Below are 20,170 nucleotides of genomic sequence, written 5' to 3' on the forward strand. Positions count from 1 at the left end.
TATGCCAATTATTAATTTTAATAAATAATTTAAATGATTTAGATAATAATTTATCATTAGAATAATTAAAAAATTATAATGATACTATCATATTTAAATTAGATTATATTTACTTTAGTAATACTAAAATAGTATATATATGTTTATATTATATTCCATTTGTAATTTTAAACAGGCTCTATTTTTAAAAGGGGCGACTCTTGAAGAGGATGGTGGTTTCTCTTGAGATGCTCACCTCCGGTATGGTCTCTCTCCATCGGAATGAAGACGGAGCAGTGCGTGGTTTCTCGGACTTGGAGGCGGCGACGTCACGGAAGATTGGATGTGAGTAGGGTTTGGAGTCGGGTCCTCTGGACCACAACGTCTTGGGGCCGCGGGGCTCCTCCGAAGGTGAGCTTGCTCTAATGGTCAACAGTCGACGGATCTTGAGCCGGATTTTAGAGAATTAGATTTTAAGTTGGTTTGAAATGGTTTAAATGGGCTGCAAATGTTAACTTTTTTGGTAATCCAAGCCCAGTCCATAATGACATGGCAGGTTGATTGGTGGAGAATATTTTGTCATATGTGGCACTACTAAGAAGTCTCAAAATTAGTATATATATATATATCAATATCACCTAAGATAGAATGAATATATCTTTTAAGATAATTTTTTTAGGATAATCAAAATTCCTCATAGTGATAATTTCTGAAAGATGGGTAAAAGTTTTAAAAATATTTATACTATTATTTACGAATTAATTTTTTGATCCCACGTTAAAAAGTTAAGAGTGTTGAAAGTCTTATTACCCTTAATAATTAATTAGATTAGATTTGTTAATATACAATTACCCATCAATTAAAATGAATTTCATTAATTTGATAAACATCATTATCTAGAAAGATTAAATATTATGTTATCCAAAAATATTTTACATCATTATATTTTAAAAATAAATATAAATCCTTGTATATAGTTATATATAATTCCAAGTTTATTTTATATGATAAAATATTTTATTAAAAAATAAATTTATTGTATATTAAAAATTTAATATTTAATGTATTATTAAATATTTTAAGATCATGAAAATAATTTTTCTCTCGATGGAAGCTAACTTGCTTAGTTTAGGGCCTACGTAGGGGGATGCGCCTAAAACTCTGCCAAGAAAGTCCTGATTTACCTTTAATCCTATGTGCACCCCTGTATACCGAAGGTGTCTTTGGGGTGACAAAGCTAATTCGGTTCATTCCAAGCAATTGATAATATATCTATTTATAATTTTTTGTAAAACTATTAAATCTGCAAATGCGGGCAAAACATCTACTGAAAATGTAATATGAAAATAAAATACCGAAGGTGTCTTTGGGGTGACAAAGCTAATTCGGTTCATTCCAAGCAATTGATAATATATCTATTTATAATTTTTTGTAAAACTATTAAATCTGCAAATGCGGGCAAAACATCTACTGAAAATGTAATATGAAAATAAAATTAATTTTATCAAAGTGATGCAAATTAATATAAAATATAGTATCATTCTAGTGAACTGATGTAATAATAATTAATAATACAATTAATTATTATAATTGATTTCAAATAATGAATATTTATTTCATTTTAAAATAAGTAATTTAAAATAATATCATTTATTTATATTATTTTAATTAAGTGATACAACCCAGTCTTTTTTGTAGTGTTTGTTTTAAGATGAGTTTCATTGGATCCTAATTATTGTCGGTATATTAAAAAAATATGATTCTAAAATATAAGGTACTAACAAAACGTTTACCAAAAAATTTAAAAATTACCAACAAACATAAAACAGTTAGGACTGTGGACAATGTGCCTGCCTTACACCTCCAACACTCGTCGTCTTCGCCAGTCTTTTCATTAAAATTCTAGACAATTACATAATCTATGTAAATACCATCTGTTTAAGATATATTAATGCTTCCAGGAATTTTGATCTCTTCTTGTGCTGACTCCAATAGATCATTCGATATATGAGAGGATTCAAAATCTTGAGAAATTAAATACTCAATCCAGCAAGCTAAATGATTTTGAAAATTCAAAGAAGAAAACAGTCGACACAAATAATATAGATAGTTAAATCCAAAAAGCCCAAAGAATTTATGAATCATGCACACCATTGTTATATGTCTTTATGCAAATGTTAAGGCTATGTGTTTGCATAATTCCATTCATTTAGAAGCACTTTCAAATCTCGAAGCATATTTTTCATGAGAATTTGAAACCATAACCATACTCCTGCGCCACAATTTAACACAACCCAACAACTTAATAAGCTGAAGAGTGGGAAAGGAGGCAAAATACCAATATAAATTGAATTGGAAGATATGTAGAAAAGAGAACATGAACAGGATCTAAGGTGAATATGGTGTATTTGGACTAAAGAGTTTTAATATTTTTGGGCCAATTACAAAAGTCTTGTTCAAGCCAAACAACATATCAAAATGGCATATGATTTGCACCAGAAATAAAGGTGATGTGGCACTTTGATTGGATAAGAATATTTATGCTGATGTATCACCCCTTAAAAACTTCCAATTTAGTTGCTTTTATATAATAGAGATTATAGTTAAGTGTACATAAACAAACATATTTTCAACTGCTGGTTGCATTAATTTATCTTTTGATTTATTTTTGTTACATCATTTCCACTAATCCAAGAATGAGTTTGGTTAACAAGTCCTTTTTTGAACAACTGATTATATTAAAAATTAAATGTCCAATAATGGGAAATTTGGCAGCAAACTAAAATAACTAAAACATGACAGATGATAGATATGGTTGTGGAGAGAAGAAACTCAAAGAGAAGTTTCACTTATAATTCTAGAGTCCGCATTCGACGACCTTGAAGAAAACAAGTAACGCGCTGAAGTCGACGTTTCGGTTAACATGTCCAAACCGAAAATATACCGCACGAAAGGTTTTGAAATACCGAAAAGGATACAAACCATCACCTTCAGCCCTAGATTCCCTTTACTATCTGAGTTTCATTTTAATTATTATAAGTCGTTTGAATATGCTATGGGCTAATGCGCACAATTCCTTTTTATACACACATGTGCAGATTGAAATGTAGACATACACATGATTTTGGGCATACCAAATAATGCCTGTTAATAGAATATTTGATGCATGTTCCAAGAAGAAAGGTTCGTGTATGTGTTACTTATTTATCATAAATTAAAAAACATGACATGTATAATATTTGTCTATGTGTATAAAATTGTTGTGCCATAAATCATGCATACATCTTGAATGATTAAGGTATCAAACAGTATTCGTCATCTCAAGTTTGTTTTCTAGGATATTTAAACGGCATCCACGATCCTTTTTTTTTTGTCAACGAACGGCATCCACGATCTATATATGGGTTGGATACTTGAAGAGGATAATGTTAATTAATTATCCGTTTTATATTGCATCATATATATGAGCTCACAATTACCAAAAACAAAGGGGGACCGTGAAATGTTATATGTTATCTTTGAACAAAACAAATAAGATGCATTATTGATCTTTGTTTTCTCGTTGAAGTATACGCGTTAAAGGATAAATGAAATGATATGTTCTAAAAACCTTTGTAATAATTACTTAATTAGGCGATACAAAGGTCCTTTAACCCAAAAGAGATATGAGTAGTTTACAAAATTAGTGGAGATATATTCTTCTGATTATATATGACTAATATATAATATAGATGATGTTTTCGAAATGACTATTTTGTTTTAATTTACATGAAATTTTGAGATTTTAAGGTTAATTTTAATTTTATTGGTAACTGTTCAACCAATTAGATTTTACTGTCTTTTTTATAATTGATTAACTGATTTTAAAATTATATATTTAAAATACTTTTTTAGAGAAATTAATTTTTTTAATCTTTGTGCAATATTACAAGACATCAAGTATTATTAAACGGAGAGAATAGTTATTTTGTCAGTGGTTAGTTATTTAGGGCACAAGGGTCAAGAAGGTTTGTCTTTCCCATCTGCTCTAGTGGCAAGTTCATTGACCCGATCAACAATTTACTTTCTCACCACTTTTTTGACTCTGTGTTGGATTTTTGTACGATTGATAGTATTTTTGCATGAGCGAGTCCGGCCGTTCTCATGGTGATTTTTACCTATGGAATAAGAATATCCAGATATTAAACTTTTAATAGTTTTTTTTACAAATAAAATCAGTAAATCAATATCAATGTTTGCAGACAACATTTATTGCAAAAAACTAATTATGATAAAGGGGACGAAAAACTTTCGTTTTTGTTATGCGAATGGATGATAAAAATATGCAACAACACGAAGTTTAGCAACTTCATGGTTTCTTAAATTTGCAACAACGGTGGTGTGCCAGAATCCCGACGACTGAAAACAGTAGTGTTCTGGAGACATCATGGCTGGTAAAAAAAAACATAGTTCAAACTATCTTCTATGTAGAAGACATCCACCAAGTCTTTCTTAGCTAAGCTTTAATCATATTCATACGAATGTGATTAAACTTCCTTGTCTTTGTGAGTCTTTTTTATCTTTTTTGGGGCTCTCTTAGACCTTTGCTTTAACTAGCTAGTTTAGTTTCACTAAGATTTGATTTTATCAAAACTGATTGTATCTCTTGTGTCATTACATTGTTAATGAAAATTTACATACTTAATTATCAAAAAAAAAGAAGTCTGGCTAGCTATATATATTTATTCACATTACATTGTTAGTGAAAATTCACATACTTATCTCTTGTGTCATTACATTGTTAATGAAAATTTCACATACTTACTCAGAGGGTACTTGAAAACGTTTCTCGACGGTTGGTTATAAAAGATGGATTCCCGTGTGAACAAAAAGAAATCCGGCAACAGTCCAAACATTCATTCACGTGTTATTGAAGCTAGTTAATATTAACTAAAAACAAAAGCTTCAAGTGCTGTACACAAGTAGACAGAAATGTATAACGCGAAAACGTAACAGTAGCTAGGATACTACCGGATTGTAGGTGGGAACATATAATTAACGAAGCTACATATGTATGATGATAGAGAAGGGAAGGATGTAAGTGGTCATGATAAGTCACTTGATGTGCGAAAAGGGTTAAACCCGAAAGCCTCCACCGCGTGAGCAACCTCCGAGGACATCCACTGAGATGGAGACGACCACTCTTCTGATTTATCAGGTAACATCATCATGTTTTCATCTTTTAAATAAATGATCTGATTCTGACTTTGGTTCTGATGTTGATGGATGGAGGAGTCTGGGTGATCAAATCGGATCATGTGGGAATCCTGCGGGTCAGAGGTGTCCCCGGGGAAAGTTGCATAGGCTTGGTGAAGTTGGCACGTGTGGTGGCCGAAGTAAGTGGTTGAGTATAATGGAGGATTGTTTTGAATCATCTGAACCTGCTTCTTTGCTTCACAATTCTGGTCTTTAGTGTACGCACACTTGTAGTAGCTCCTACCATTTCATCATTCCTTTTTTTTTAATGAAAACTACTACATGAATATATATATATATATATATATATTTTATCATAGTGAATGATATGTATTACCTTTGGTGATTTGATTCTTTGATCTGCTTTTGTCCATATTTCCTCCAGAGAAAGCCATCGTGGTAGATCGGGTTCGGGGATTCGTGTCTACGGTAGTCTGAGCTCTCTGCCACTGATGTCTTTCTGCAACCACCAAGCTTATCATGATTAATGAACATCATTCATTCAACCATTCTTGAATATTTCAATTGATTAATATATACCTTCCCCTCTTGTGAAGTGGTTTCCTGCTGTTCTCAAGAACAGGCGACGCATCCTGGGGAGATGAGTTATTGGATTGGTCACCTTGATGATGGTCATATGTATCGATCAAGATGGCTAGAGCATCCGAGAAACAATGGAGGACGGACTTGGCCAGGTCCTCCCTTTCCATGGACGAGTCTGACTTGGCGTGGTCCATGATGAGCTTGAGCTGGTTGGCACACCCATGGCCGTGAAGCAGCGTCTCCATAGCCTTTTGCTGGCAAGAGTTCATCTTTTTGGTCACTTTTTGACTTGAGCAATGTTCTCTACGTTTTGAGTAAATCCCAGATTTTTAACTAGGAGATGTGATGGGTCTCTTCGTATATATATTGATGAGGTTGTTGATACGAAGTTTCGTGTATATATATATATATATATACTTGTGTGTTAATTACGATACACTCCTTAATTACCATACTAGTATTATGTAATTAGGTAATGTGTATGTGGCCCTTGAGATATAACCCACGATATAAAGACAAAAGCAGCGAGCATTTCTAGTTGACTTAACTAACAGCTCTATTAGTATACTAAGTATAAAGTAAACAATTACATATAAACTCATTATCTTAGATTCAAGACTTTTTTGTTTTGTTTTTGGACATCAAATTTATTTCACCGCATCTACTTCTCTTTTCGATCAAGTGGTTTCTATCTTCAGATAAAAACAGTAACCTCCCTTCACTAGTTAATAAAACTGGCCCTTTCACCAAAAAAAAAAGTTACTGGCCCGTCAAGAATGCATATAATTTCATTTCTTCATAATTATTTTAGAAAAAAACACAAAAAGGTAGGTTTGTATCACAGAACATCGGTGAGAGTGAAGTTATAGATCTCTGACAATGGGACGGGTCCAAAAGTCATGTGGTACCGCACCTGAGAAGATGGAACGCCTAATAATTGGGCGAAGAAAACGGAGGAACCAATTTAAACGGCGTAAGTAAGTGAGCTCCGTCAAAAGTGACGTAGGGTACATGACCTCATCCTGCCGTACGTCATGAAAGGTTGAATTATGGATTACAGATCACTAGTATAATTTAATTCTAATTCAATCTCATCATTTATCAATCCAACGAAGAAGATTAACAGCTTAAAATAAGCGAAATTCGCATGTGCTCTTTATTGGATTTCAACTTATGTTATTTCTTGTAAATATGTCTACATCAACGACGTCATAGTGTTGTGATACTATAACTTCAACCTTTTGTTTCCCTATTTTTACTTTATACATCAATTATACTTAAGTATCGTTTGCTTCTTCTTCAATATCGGCGGCTGGCCATGTTAGGTTGCGACTTTCGTATGACTATCACAATTCTTTTTTTTTATATATAACTTTGATTTGCTAAAGCAATTTTATTATTGTTGTTTCTTTTCTTTTGGAACATTTTTCGAACAATTTATTATTGTGGTTTCTAATATGTGAATTTATCAATAAAAAGTGAAGACCTAACCTTCGCTACCCCCGTCTTAGTGATGGTGTGGCGTTTCTTAGTAGATAATAGCTGGGTTTACAATAGGAATACATGCACCCTCGAAATCATGACGTTGATTGTGTTGGCAATGTATATTCGACTATAGATAGCAGAGTACATAAGATCGTTTTAAATCCCACAGGCAAAATAAATCACCAATTATCTAGTAATTAGTAAAAATATATTAATTGCCAATTAAACATTATTCGCTTGGTTGACGACTTTCCATGTGATATAAAGAGAAAAATATATGCATGTTTACAAACTTATAAACATTAAAAGATGAGATATATTATATATATTATATATAGCTTTTAAACCTGTAAACTATGCAGGACTTTTTAAAATAATTCTTTTATGATGTCATGACTCTTGATAATTTGAAGCGTAACACATGCACCAAAAGGTGAAAGCCAACACCCATAATTCTCAAGTCAACAAAGACATACAAACTTTAGGAGGAGGAATATTTTAAAAAACTTCTCACCAGCAAAAGGTCACGTGTATCCAAGCAGAATGTCCAATAGCGACATATGATCGAAAACAGTTTTCCAGTGTAACATTTTAGCGATGTTCATCTAGTACAATACTCCAATCTTGTATGTGTGTTTAAAACAAGTTAATGCAGAAGCTTAGTACTTGAAAGAAGGCCATGCTTGTTTTTTTAAATAGGACTAAGCAGCTGAGAAAAGTTATGGCAAATATGACTTTATCCACGATGTGGTTTGTCGTGCTTTTGATAGTCTATGACATCGCTTATCATGTTATAAAAATATGCACGATATATCCAACAATTGCATACATTTCTGAGAACTGAGAAGACACTTAACATCATCCGTGAGGATAAAAAAGGGTTTCCAACATGCCTGCTCTTGCTGTAAATCCATCGTCGCCAGTGAGTCCGATCTGAAGAATAATTGAAGCGAGACGGTCGTTTTTAAACTGGGCCCGTATTAGGCCTCTAAGATAATTTTGGATCCTTGCAAAATTACTCGGAAGATACACGAAGACTTGGGTGGAGAGTGAAAATAGAAAACAAATACCATAGATGCAAATAAGCCCATTTAGGTTGTAGGCCCATGTAGTTGTTTCAGCGACGTCAACCCAGCTATTTCAAACCAACCAAATAATATTTGTAACCCATACATCGATAATAGAGCATGCAGCTTCAATCGCCAAATTTCACTTACTCGGCAAACAAGATAGTCATATTCCTGTACGAGGCCGCAACAGATACTTATGATGTCTTTCAGAAGGTCAAAGTTTTGTCTTTGTACAGATAGATGATGATGAGTTTTCATGATTCTAATCCATCTTCATCTTCCACTTTCTGCTCCACTACTGGTGGTATGCAATCCACTTTATATCGAAGAGTCTATTACACAAACAATGGAGATCAAGAGAAGCAAACGAATATATCCTCGTTAGTAAAAGCAATGGAAATAGGAGTCTATAAAGCATATCGAATCACTTTGTCTGCCTCAAAATGTAACTATCATTCTACCTTTTTGAAGAAAGTTGAATATGAATTGTCCCAAACAAGTTTGTAGTTTCCAGCCATTAGCGTAGAGAAGTTTCCCTGTAGGAACAAACACAATGGATCCCGAAACCGATGACATTAAATAACCTAGCTATGCACATAAAACAACAGCTAAAAAAACGAAAAAGAAATTATAAGCTTTCCCAAAGAAAAAAACTTATGAGATTAAACAGCACAGCTAAAAGAAAGCTCATAACCTAACTTGTGAAATTAACAACAAAACCAAAAATACTCATAAGCTTCCCCCCATATGTACATGGCACTCACCTGGTCAGCTTCATAACGACGGTAAGGTAATATCAGCTGCAATAAGAGAAATTTGTAATTCATCCCTCAGAATTCACTGGTTGAACTTGAACGTATATCTTAAAAGGGTGAGAGATATTGTATGTACTATATGCTATTAAAGTTTAATGAGAGTTTGGAAACTAATGAGCACACTCACAGTCTTTTCCCCTGAAGCACTTATGTACTCCACGCTAAATCCAATATCCTGGTAAATAAAAATAGGACGAACCACATCAGGTGAGAACCAAACTGAGATCACATCTGGTATCAAGAAACAACAGTTCTTGTTTGCCTTTCACATGAATGGTTCATCAAAGGAAAATATAGGCTATCAACTATGTGCGAAAACAAAGCTAACCAGATTCTAGCGGAAACAGCAACATATACAATTTTATGTACGGCAAATAGGGATAATGTGTGATCATCATCGTCATGCCCTCAACGCCTTAACCATCTTTAGCAAGGCAATATCCATAAAGCGCGCCACACGGTGCCCTTTTGATTAAATATCGTGGCGCTATAAGGGCAACACGGCGATAACCTTTGAGATTCTTATCTAATCGCAACAGTTTTGATAAAAGGCTCGTTTGATCAACCCTTTAACAAAGCAAAGTCAAGCTTACACCCATACTCTTCAGTAAAAAACTAAGCTTTCAAATAGGTTTTCTCTCCTATCATAACTTCGCTTCGTATACGCTAAGTAATGTACTTTGTTTTGATCTCATACACCCATCTCTTTTCATGTAACACTTTTCTCTTCTCTTCTAACGTACTCTGTTTTCATCTTTCCTCTTTTTCCTTGGATCACAACTTAACACGACACTGATTCTTATCTTCTAGTGAAGTTTCATAAATGTCCGAGGCTGACATGTGTTAGGATTGGTCAAGGTATTTTAGCTAATCAGTTTTGGTGTTATCTTTTATGAATTAGGTTTAAGTTTTCCTGTTTACATTAAGTTGTATCCCTATATAAGAATATGCTAAGATTAATAAGAATTCGACTTATAACAATCAACCTTATTCTCAAAGAGAGACTAGTGTTGATGAAAGCTTAGCTAAACATCTCTCTCTTTCTCACATTAGAAAACGGCTAAAATCAAAGTCGGTTCATATCAGAGGTGAAAGAAACATCTAAAGAACATGTTTTGGTTTCAATCACCACGACTATTATCACCTCTTTAGGTATGTCCGTGGCCATCCTTTTAGTTTTTTTTTTTTAATTCCAGTTGCTAAGTTGAAACAGATTGATCTGCAAGGCGCAAAGCCCTAACCAAAACAACTTATTGTAGCTCCTACCAAAAGAACCTAGACACACCTATAATTATCAAACAAATTCTGGAGAGGGGAGCAAAACCAAGCAAGAAAAGCAAACAAATAATTTAAGTTATATAATGAGAAAACGGATTGAGGGTTCAAAAAGAAATACCATGCTTATCTTGCCTTGCATCAAGGAGAAATCCCAACCAATATATGAATTTTCGGATTCCACCATCAATGAGACCTAGAGAAACAACAAAAACTTTTATATATGCCACCAGAAAATGGGCATACCACACACCAGTCATTTCCATCACTTTTCACTTATTTTAAACGCAACAATTTCAGATGGAGCTAGTCTAAAGAGTCTAATAATGTCAAAACATTCAGTTTCATTAATAACCAAAAGCATTTGAGGAGAACAGTTTACCTCATAGGTTCTCCCAGCTTGGACGATAATCTCTTTGTACTCCTCATTTTCCCTAAGCAGTACAAACTCTTAGAACTAGTTACCAATGAACTGTAGAGAGAATCTTGTGAACAATGGAAGCTAACCTTGAACCCAATATCCCAGCGGCATCTGCTGAAATGAAGAAGGGGGAATTGGCAAATACATCGCTGGAAAAGCACAATGGAAAACGTTAATTTTTTTTTCAGTAGAGAAAGACAATGCCTAAAGACATCTAACCAAAGTAATGTTGGAACTGTCGAAATAAAAAATTCAATAAAAAAATTGAAATATAACACAAAAAAACTTATTAGAAAGAATGTCTAGTAATTACATCATATTGTTTCAGACTACTAAACTTACTCTAAAGCTTGATAGGAATGCCTTTACATGCTAGTAACAATTTTAACATAGCCAAAACAAATTAGGAGACAAATAAAACTACTAAAAAGAAACAGAGTGAACAAGCCCTAAAATCAAACATCCACACAATTTTTTCGCAGCAAGAAAGTTTCAAAGGTGAGCATTCCCCGACAATGTGTGATCTTAGAAAGGAAGAAGGTACCTGATAAATGCGACGAATCTTTCAAACTCAGATGTGTAGACGATAGCAGCTTCGGACAGGAGATTCATTTGTTCTTTATTCCTGCCGATCCCACACATAAAATAAGATCTCACAACCACTAAATGGGAAAGTTCACTGAGAAAGGGAACCTTGATTATTGACTAGTGTGAATTGAAGAGAGCCTTGATTTAACAACTACTATAAGCAAAAATAAAAAGAAAGAAGGAAAGGGAACAATCTTACAGTTTGAAAGTATCATATCTTTGCCAGAGAAGGGTTAAGAAAACCCTGATAGCCGTGGCCATTTTTGTGAGAGTGTATAGAGGAGGTCCATAACGTTGTCGTTGTTCTTCCATTGGCCTTTACAAGAGAAGATAAAACGATCCTATCAGTTAAAGTTGTTTATGCAACCTGAATCTTCTACCACCATAAGTAGCCTTATAAATGAAACCATGGTACATACCCATCATCATCATTTATTTGTCGAACAAAATCCAACAACACCTACAATACATTAAAGGGAAAAGAATCAACAACTAAATCAATTTTCTATGAGAATGAGAGGAGGCATTGAGCCTTTACCTGTGGCACCCCAACCAAGTACTTGACAAGGGTTTTGTAGACACCAGAGGCAGAGCCTAGTTGAGCCAACTGTCTCCTCCTACAATAAAATTAAACAAGTTCTCTGTAAGCAAGCAAGCATATCAAATAAGAAAGCAGAAACTGGTAGGCTCACCGCTCCATCTGCTGCTTCCAAAGAAGAGCATACGTGTCTCGTATGGTCCCTCCAGAGCTAACCAAGGCATCAACCTCCGCCTGTTTGTTCCTCTCAGACCTCTCCTTCTGCTGTCTGATGAGCGTTCCTCGGAAATCTTGAGGCATGTAGGTCATAACTGTAAAAAAGGAAGAAGACAAAAGTATAAACACAGGCTGGCTATTTCTCTCTCTCTCTATCTATGCATCATAAAACAATAGAACTAACCAGTGTTAAAGACGCGCTCAGAGTTTTTCGTCTGGAAGGAAATCATAGCAGCCAGAGCTTTATCAAAATTGTCTTTGAGATGTCTCAAAATGGATGATAATTCAGCATCTTCGGATGTGCAAGGTTCCCGAAGCTGAAACAAGAGAGAAAGAGAGAGAGAGCTGTTGTCACCAAGAAGAGGAAGGGGGAAGGCTTAGGTTGGGGACAAAACGATTCACCTGAACAGGCCAACGAGATGGTTGCAGAAGAAACAGTATCTCCTCCATCTGCTCCCGATTTTTCCACATATTCTCATCAATCTTGTGAGGAGGCTGCTGGTTCGCTTCTTCGATCAGGGAAGCTTCCCCTAGACAAATACAAATGTATGAGGAGATTCAGCAGAAGGAAATAATACAAAAGTGGGATCGGGAACCTTTAGATGGGGGAGATTGGAGAGTCAGTAGCTGAATCAGAGAAGCCATGTCAGAGGAAAGCCGAGAAACGTCGTCGGAAAGAGGAGGAAAAGGATATTTGTTGTAGTATGACGCCAGAAAAGCCCGGGTGATGGGCACAAGTCCGTCAGTCGAAGCCATGTCTATTGATCTACTCCCTCACACTCCACCACCGATCCAAGGTCTCTCTCTCTCTCTCTCTCTCTCTCTCTTTCGAATTGAGGAATATGATATGATGGAAGGAGGATGAAGACAAAGGGATATTCTTTGGGGAGGTCTTCCGCCATCTAACCACCAAATAAGATTTTTCAAAGCCCATTTGCAGTGGCCTTCAATTATTATTTTAAAAGGGATTGGGCTTCCAAGAAATACCATGAATGATAGTTTAGCGTACAATACTATAAATATAAAATTGGACAACACCAAAACTATAAATTTTTTTATTAATTTATAGATATATTAATTTATCGATATACTAATTGAACCAAAAACTTAATTTGAAACTATACAATTATATTATTTTATAGAAACTTTTAGTGTATATTAATTTATAGAGTATTAATTTAAATAGGTTATATTGTAACACTAAGAATATATGCTTCGGGTTTGTATGTAGAACATTTACCGAAAACCTAAATATTTTTACAGGGGTTCACACATATTATTAGAAAAATTCAAAAAAAATGACAATATTATTTCAACGCATAGTTACATCACACGCTAATATATGATGATTGTTAAAGAGGCTTTGAACCATTGTTATCTCCATTTTTTTAGAGAATAACGATTTTATAATGGTTAATCCACTAATTTATAAATTTATATGAAATTTTATTAAATTAATTGATAAAAAAATTAGAACGATGTCCATGTAACATAAAAGAGAGTTTAGCATATATTAATACAAATGTAAAATGTGGTTAGAAATTTTAAAACAACACTAAAGAGTATGAACTTCAGTACAAGAGCATTTACCGAAAAACTCAATATTTTTCCTAGGAGTTTACATATTAATTTTGAGAAAAATTCAAAAAATATGACAATATTGTTTTAGTGCATAGGTGCATCTTGCACTAACATATGATGATGGTCAAAGAGGTTTGGAGCATTTGTTGTCTCCGTTTTTTCTAAAAAAAAGCGATTTTATAGTGGTTAGTCCACTGATTTAGAGATTATATGAAATTTTACTAAATTAATTGATAAAAAATTAAAATGATGCACATAAACCATGAAAGAGAGTTTAACATACATTAATACAAATGTATAATGTGGTGAAAATTTAAAACAACACCTAATATTATAGCTTGAGTATGTAGAGCATTTTACCAAAAACTCAATATTTATACATAGATTTTAAGAAAAATTTTGAAAATATAAAAATATTATTTTAATGCATAGTTACATCATGCACTAATATATGATGATGGACAAAGAGGTTTAGAGCCAATGTTATCTCCGTTTCTCTTGAGGATTGTGATTTTATAGTGGTTAGTGTACTAATTTAGGGATTATGTGAAGTTTTACTAAACTAAATGATAAAAATTAGAACAATGCCCATATACCATGAAATAAAATTTAAAATATATTAATACACATGTAGAATGTGGTTAGAAATTTTAAAACACCACTAAAGAATATAGACTTAAATATATAGAGCATTTACCAAAAAAACTCAATATTTTTGTATGGATTAACACATAGGTTTTGTAAAAAATTCAAAAATATAAAAAAATTGTTTTAATCCATAGTCGCAACCTACACTAACATATGATGATGTTCAAAGAGGTTTGAAATTTTTGTTGTCTCCGTTTCTCTAGAGAATAACTATTTTATATATAGGGTTAATCTACCGATTCAGGGAGTATTAGAAAGTTTTGCTAAATTAATCGATAAAAAATTAGAACGATTCCTATGCACCATGAAAGATAGTTTAACATACATTAATAAAAATGTAGAATGTGGTTAAATTTTTTAAAACAACACTAAAACTATAAGCTTCAGTATATAGAGCGTGTAACGTAAAACTCAATAAATTCATAGCGATTTATACATAGATTTGGAGAAAAATTCAAAAAATATGACAATATTTTTTTAATGGATTGTTGCATCCTACACTAACATATGATGATGATGTTCAAAGATGTTTGAAACCTTTGTTGTCTATGTTTCTCAAGAGATTAACGATTTTATAGTGGTTATTCAACTGATTTAAGGAGTATTATGAAGTTTTACTTAATTAATTGTAAAAAATTAGAATGATACCTATGTACCATGAAAGAGAATTTTACATACATTAATACAAATTTAGAATGTTATTAGATATCTTAAAACAACACTAAAATTATAGGCTTCAGTATATACAACATTTAGTCAAAAACTATATATATTTTCATAGGGATTTAACACATAAATTTTGAAAAAAATTCAAAAGTATGACAATATTGTTTTAATGTATAGTTGCATCATGCACTAACATATGATGATGCTCAAAGAGTTTTGAAACTTTTTTTGTCTCCGTTTCTCTAGGAGTAGGAATTTTATAGTGGTTAGTTAACCGATTTAGTGAGTATTATGATGTTTTACTAAATTAATTGATAAGAAATTAAACGGTTCCGATCATATATGGTTTACAATAAGACTCTAGACAATGGATCTAGAATTTCACCTTCTGTATTCTTAGCTGATGGTTTCACTCAATCTATGGTTGATACAACTATCTTTTTTCAAGTAAACATTCTATATTATTGCAATATACATGTGTTGTGCGTTGCTGAATATCTATTGCTAGTAATAATGCTTCGGATTTAACATTTTTCAAAGCTTTTTTGGTCTAAAACCTGCAAGATAATCCAAATATATTTCTGTTGAAAACATTGTCGGAAGATGATTGATGGTCGTCTTGTTATAAACTGAGAGTGTATCAGTCGTTGACTTCTGGAAAGTTGACCAAGTCTAGCGACTAAAGTGACGACTGCTCCTACTAGTTGCAACGAGGAGAAAGTCTCATCAAGGACCGTGCAGATACCTGTTTCAATACCAAATATATGAGAATACTACCCAAAGACTAGAGAAACTTGTGATAAGAAAGAACCCCAAAGATTGATGCAAACATTGGTGTCAAAAAGGTGAGTGAGCTGAGTTTAGCCAGGCTTCCTGCAATAAGAAACATCATAAAAGCCATCAGAGATCTGAAGCATAAACCAGTGATACTATAACAAGAAGGCAGAAAAATAGAACCTTTAGCAGCACTGTAGAAGTAAACACCATAGCTAACCGCACTGCCAAATATGGATGTGTAGAGAAGTGCTATGATATCATTTATGTAGTATAGCTCTTGAAGAAGGCCACCGATGACCATATGCTGCAGATGAAATTTGAGACATGTTTAGTTTAGTTCATGGAAGGAGAAGTCTGACAATGAGATGCGCTACATGGATAGCTCTTACATGTTCATCCCTTACATGGATATCTCTTGATCGATTAGATGCATTAGACTTGCGATTTGATCTCTACATCCAAAGCTTGCAACAAGAAAATAAAGCTTTCTCTCTATTACATAAATATACAGTGTGTGACGGTGTAGTATTTCACACAACTCCAAAATTCTTTTTCTTATTACACTTTAGATTATCAGAGTTTATATCCACAATATTATCAGAACATACACAACTTTGTCTGAACCTATCTTTGGTGCACGTTTCCATTGCAAACCCAACCATCTATAGACTCGCCACCACTTTCATTGCAGGGTTTCTTTTGTCTTCTTTTTCAGTTAACAAATTTACCCTTCTTTCTCACCCTTATCAAGAATCAGCTCTTGCTCTTCACCTCCTTAGGTGACTCTTATGCATATCCTATCGTACTTAGCTTCAATATATTTGAAACATTCCTCACTGAGACTGTAAGCATCAGCTCCATAAGGGTGTACTTATGATGCAGAGAATATTTAGGAATATTCTAGATATATATTATTTGATTTATTATTAGGATAATTACTTTAATTGTTTTAGGGTTTTTAGGTTTTTCTTATATATAGCCGTCTAGGCTTAACTTTGTATACAGATTTTGATTGATTAATAAAAAGGAGTTTTTCTAAAGAGGTTTCTATAAACTACTGAGAAGAGTATTCTTAACCCTAAAGAGCTTTTGATTAAGCACTGTGAAGAGTATTCACAAACCCTAGTTTCCGGGTATTATTAGAATCAACGGATCTAGTTTTATCCCTAGAAGCTTCCGCTACATCAGGTGGTATCAGAGCTGCGTCTCTTTGGTTTTTCAATCGAAGAATGATTCTAGATGTCATGGTGAGTATAAGCATCTATCTTTTCCTGGACGAAAGTCCTTTTGTTGAGAGAGAAGAGAACCATGAGATCTATCGAGAGATCTATGAAGATCCAATCTACGACGTGTATGAAGACGATATATATGAAGACGATGTCCTTCATATTGACTTTATTTTCAAAGAGGGTTCCCACCTGATGTAGTGGAAGCTTCTAGGGATAAAACTAGATCCGTTGATTCTAAGAATACCCGGAAACTAGGATTTGTGAATACTCTTCACAGTGCTTAATCAAAAGCTCTTTAGGGTTGAGAATACTCTTCTCAGTGTGGTTTATAGAAACTTCTTTAGGAAAACTCTTTTTTATTAATCAATCAAAATCTGTATACAAAGTTAAGCCTAGACGGCTATATATAAGAAAAACCTAAAAACCCTAAAACAATTAAAGTAATTATCCTAATAATAAATCAAATAATATATATCTAGAATATTCCTAAATATTCTCTGCATCAACTTAGCTAGCTAGGGTTGTAAAGTGTAATATAAATGAATTAGGGGAGAATTTTTTAAGTAGTTTCAAAATGTGGGGCGCTATTTTTCCAACAACTCCTTACACATGTACGGTCAAGATAGTATTGTAAAAAACTTGGACGGACTGGACTCGAACTTGGAATTGTTTCTTCTGCCAAAGCAAAAACTTCAACTTTCATCAACACATACATAATTTAATTGGGATTGTTTCTGTCATATGTTTTTTTTTTGAATTTTCAAGACAGTGAAAAATGGAAATTACGGAAATAGGGACTAAACGGCTATTTTTCACATGAGCTAGTGAAAAAAGAAACGTAAACAAACGGCTATATATATATATATATATATATATTTGATGACGATCGCAAGGTTTGATCACCAGATCTCACTTGCCTATTGTCTCTTTACTTGATTTTCTTCTGTGTATCCCCTCCGATCGGAGGGTTGGTGATCTCACGGATTGCCAATGGAGGGTTGGTGATCTCACAGATTGCCAACCGTAAAAGCTGATAATGTATGTTCCTATGCATATCAGTGGTTGACACGTGTACAGCCATGCACATGTAAAGGAAGGAACTAACGGTAAAAAAAATGATTGTCAAATGGCCACTTGGATTTGGATCGAAGATGTTTGGTTTTATGTTTAAATATGAAGAAAATAATGATTTTGCGTCAAATGATGATTTGTTTATGTTTTAATAAATCATATTTTTTTGTAATTGAACTAGAATAAAACTCAAAAATCAAATTGGTTGAATTGAAAAATACAAACAAAACCAAACTAAACTGAACCAAACCGAACTAAAACTGAACTGAACACAAACAAAACCGAACTAAAATCGAACCAAACCAAAATAAACCAAACCAAATTAATTTGGATTGACTTTGGTTCAAGTTTTCTTAAACCCAAATAACCCAAACCAAACCTAGACCGAAACTGTGATTGAACCGAAATGCCTACCACCCCTACTTCTCGAGCAAAATAAATTGCAGTTGTAGTTATCAGAGTTTTAGGAGTCCGTCTAAAGAGCCCACTCGATCTATTATTTGTAATTGTTGGGCTCAGCTCATTGAACAAACCTGTATAACATATGACCATTGTAATTGACCCGTAGCCCCTCTTCACAAGAAACGATCTCTTGCCTTACTCATCATAATCTCTCAATCTCAATCCTTTCAGACTATTTACGAAGATAAAAGCAAGATCAACACCAAAAAGAGTAAGAAACTGTAAGTGAGTGATAATGGCGACGAGCAAATGAGATTAGGGTATTTGAGATTAAGGTATATATGAGATTAAGAGACATCTGTGAATATCCACTTATTTGATGTAAGTACACAAAGCTATCCAATCCAATTAAAAGTTTTCTTGTAGAAGATCCTCACTAACTAAATAAAACACATATGCAGACTAAACCCTAAACCCTAAACCCTAAACCCTAAACCCTGGCCTAGTATTACCAAGAACTTGAGGAGAAAAACCAAGCGCTTGAAGCCGAAAGGAACGAGCTCGAACAAAGGCAAAAGGTAAAGTCCATGTATTTTCCAGTTTGATGCAGTACTCTTTTCTGATTCTAAAGGGTAAAGTCAATGTTTTTGCCGGAAGAACAAGAAGCAGCTTTGAAACAACTAAGAAAGAATCTAAAGTTCAAGGCTAAACCTGTCCCCAACTTCTACTACGAGGCGCCTCCAGCTAAACCTGAGCTCAAGAAGGTATATTTAGAAACACAACTCGTATATATATTTGCTTAGAGCTCACCCATGTTCTTTCTTGTGACTACTAAGTAGCATGTTATGTAACTTTCTAGCTTTCTTTGACCCGTCCAAGTCGCCAAACTTAACCTTTCTCGGAGAGGAAGCTTCAGCGATGCAGTCCGTGAAGACGTTTCGAAGACAGCCTCCAACCGGAACCGAACACAGCACCGGAACAGTTCAGAACAAGAACACAATTGCTGTGCATGACAGCCCTCGTTTTAGATCTGGCAAGGGTAAAAATGGACTGAAACCAGTCAACGAGTCCTTGGAAGAAACTTGTGAGGCTTGAAATGACGATGATTGATCCTTTGTTGTTGGTCTGTGTTTACTCTCAATCTAACTTTGATCTCGTCGGGGAAAATTTTAAAATCAAAACAAAGACTCTTTTTGTTTTTTTTTCTCCTCTTTACATCTCAACGGTAACATCTGTTGAATTTCTTTTTTACCAAAAAAGCAAAAAATAAAATATTGACACGTGGACTTTCTTTATAAACAAGCATGTTACTACTAAAATTGTGCAGTTGCGGTGATCTTCTCCAAAATTTAACAATGGCCACTTCTTTAATCACTCTGTTCTTCTTTGTTTCTCCAACCTCTCAAATTCAAAAACCGTGATTTTACCTAGAAACCTCGATCTTTCTACATGGCGATTCCCAGAAGAACACAAGGACGTCAAACCCTAATTTCAAGAAACGGCGGAGTTTCTCCAAGTATGGTGATGGTCCTTCCTCCAAAACAGATCCTTCTTACAAGAACAGGTTACGTTCACCGCGGTTCTCCGACAATCCCCAGAAGAACACAAGGACGTCAAGCCCTAATTTCAAG

The 20,170-nt window shown here is 34.0% G+C and overlaps 2 protein-coding genes and 1 pseudogene across 2 annotated transcripts; 1 reads left to right on the top strand and 2 right to left on the bottom strand.

Moving 5' to 3' along the window:
• Positions 1–4,863: 4,863 nt before the first annotated feature.
• LOC125581369 (probable WRKY transcription factor 62) lies at positions 4,864–6,140 on the bottom strand. Its single transcript, XM_048746687.1, has 3 exons — positions 5,755–6,140; positions 5,552–5,674; positions 4,864–5,454 (listed from the first exon to the last, which is right to left on the bottom strand). Exons 1-3 carry the CDS (start codon positions 6,024–6,026, stop codon positions 5,064–5,066), a joined length of 786 nt encoding a protein of 261 aa, XP_048602644.1. The 5' UTR covers positions 6,027–6,140; the 3' UTR covers positions 4,864–5,063.
• Positions 6,141–8,296: 2,156 nt separating this feature from the next.
• LOC106431804 lies at positions 8,297–13,046 on the bottom strand. Its single transcript, XM_013872629.3, has 15 exons — positions 12,762–13,046; positions 12,568–12,695; positions 12,350–12,482; positions 12,104–12,260; positions 11,950–12,028; positions 11,831–11,871; positions 11,611–11,727; positions 11,368–11,448; positions 10,910–10,972; positions 10,785–10,836; positions 10,524–10,598; positions 9,255–9,302; positions 9,077–9,112; positions 8,774–8,848; positions 8,297–8,644 (listed from the first exon to the last, which is right to left on the bottom strand). Exons 1-15 carry the CDS (start codon positions 12,919–12,921, stop codon positions 8,567–8,569), a joined length of 1,323 nt encoding a protein of 440 aa, XP_013728083.1. The 5' UTR covers positions 12,922–13,046; the 3' UTR covers positions 8,297–8,566.
• A 4,020-nt stretch (positions 13,047–17,066) lies between these two features.
• LOC106431769 lies at positions 17,067–19,634 on the top strand (annotated as a pseudogene).
• Positions 19,635–20,170: the final 536 nt, after the last annotated feature.

This window comes from Brassica napus, chromosome C2 (genome assembly GCF_020379485.1).
Source record: "Brassica napus cultivar Da-Ae chromosome C2, Da-Ae, whole genome shotgun sequence".
Taxonomy (NCBI): domain Eukaryota; kingdom Viridiplantae; phylum Streptophyta; class Magnoliopsida; order Brassicales; family Brassicaceae; genus Brassica; species Brassica napus.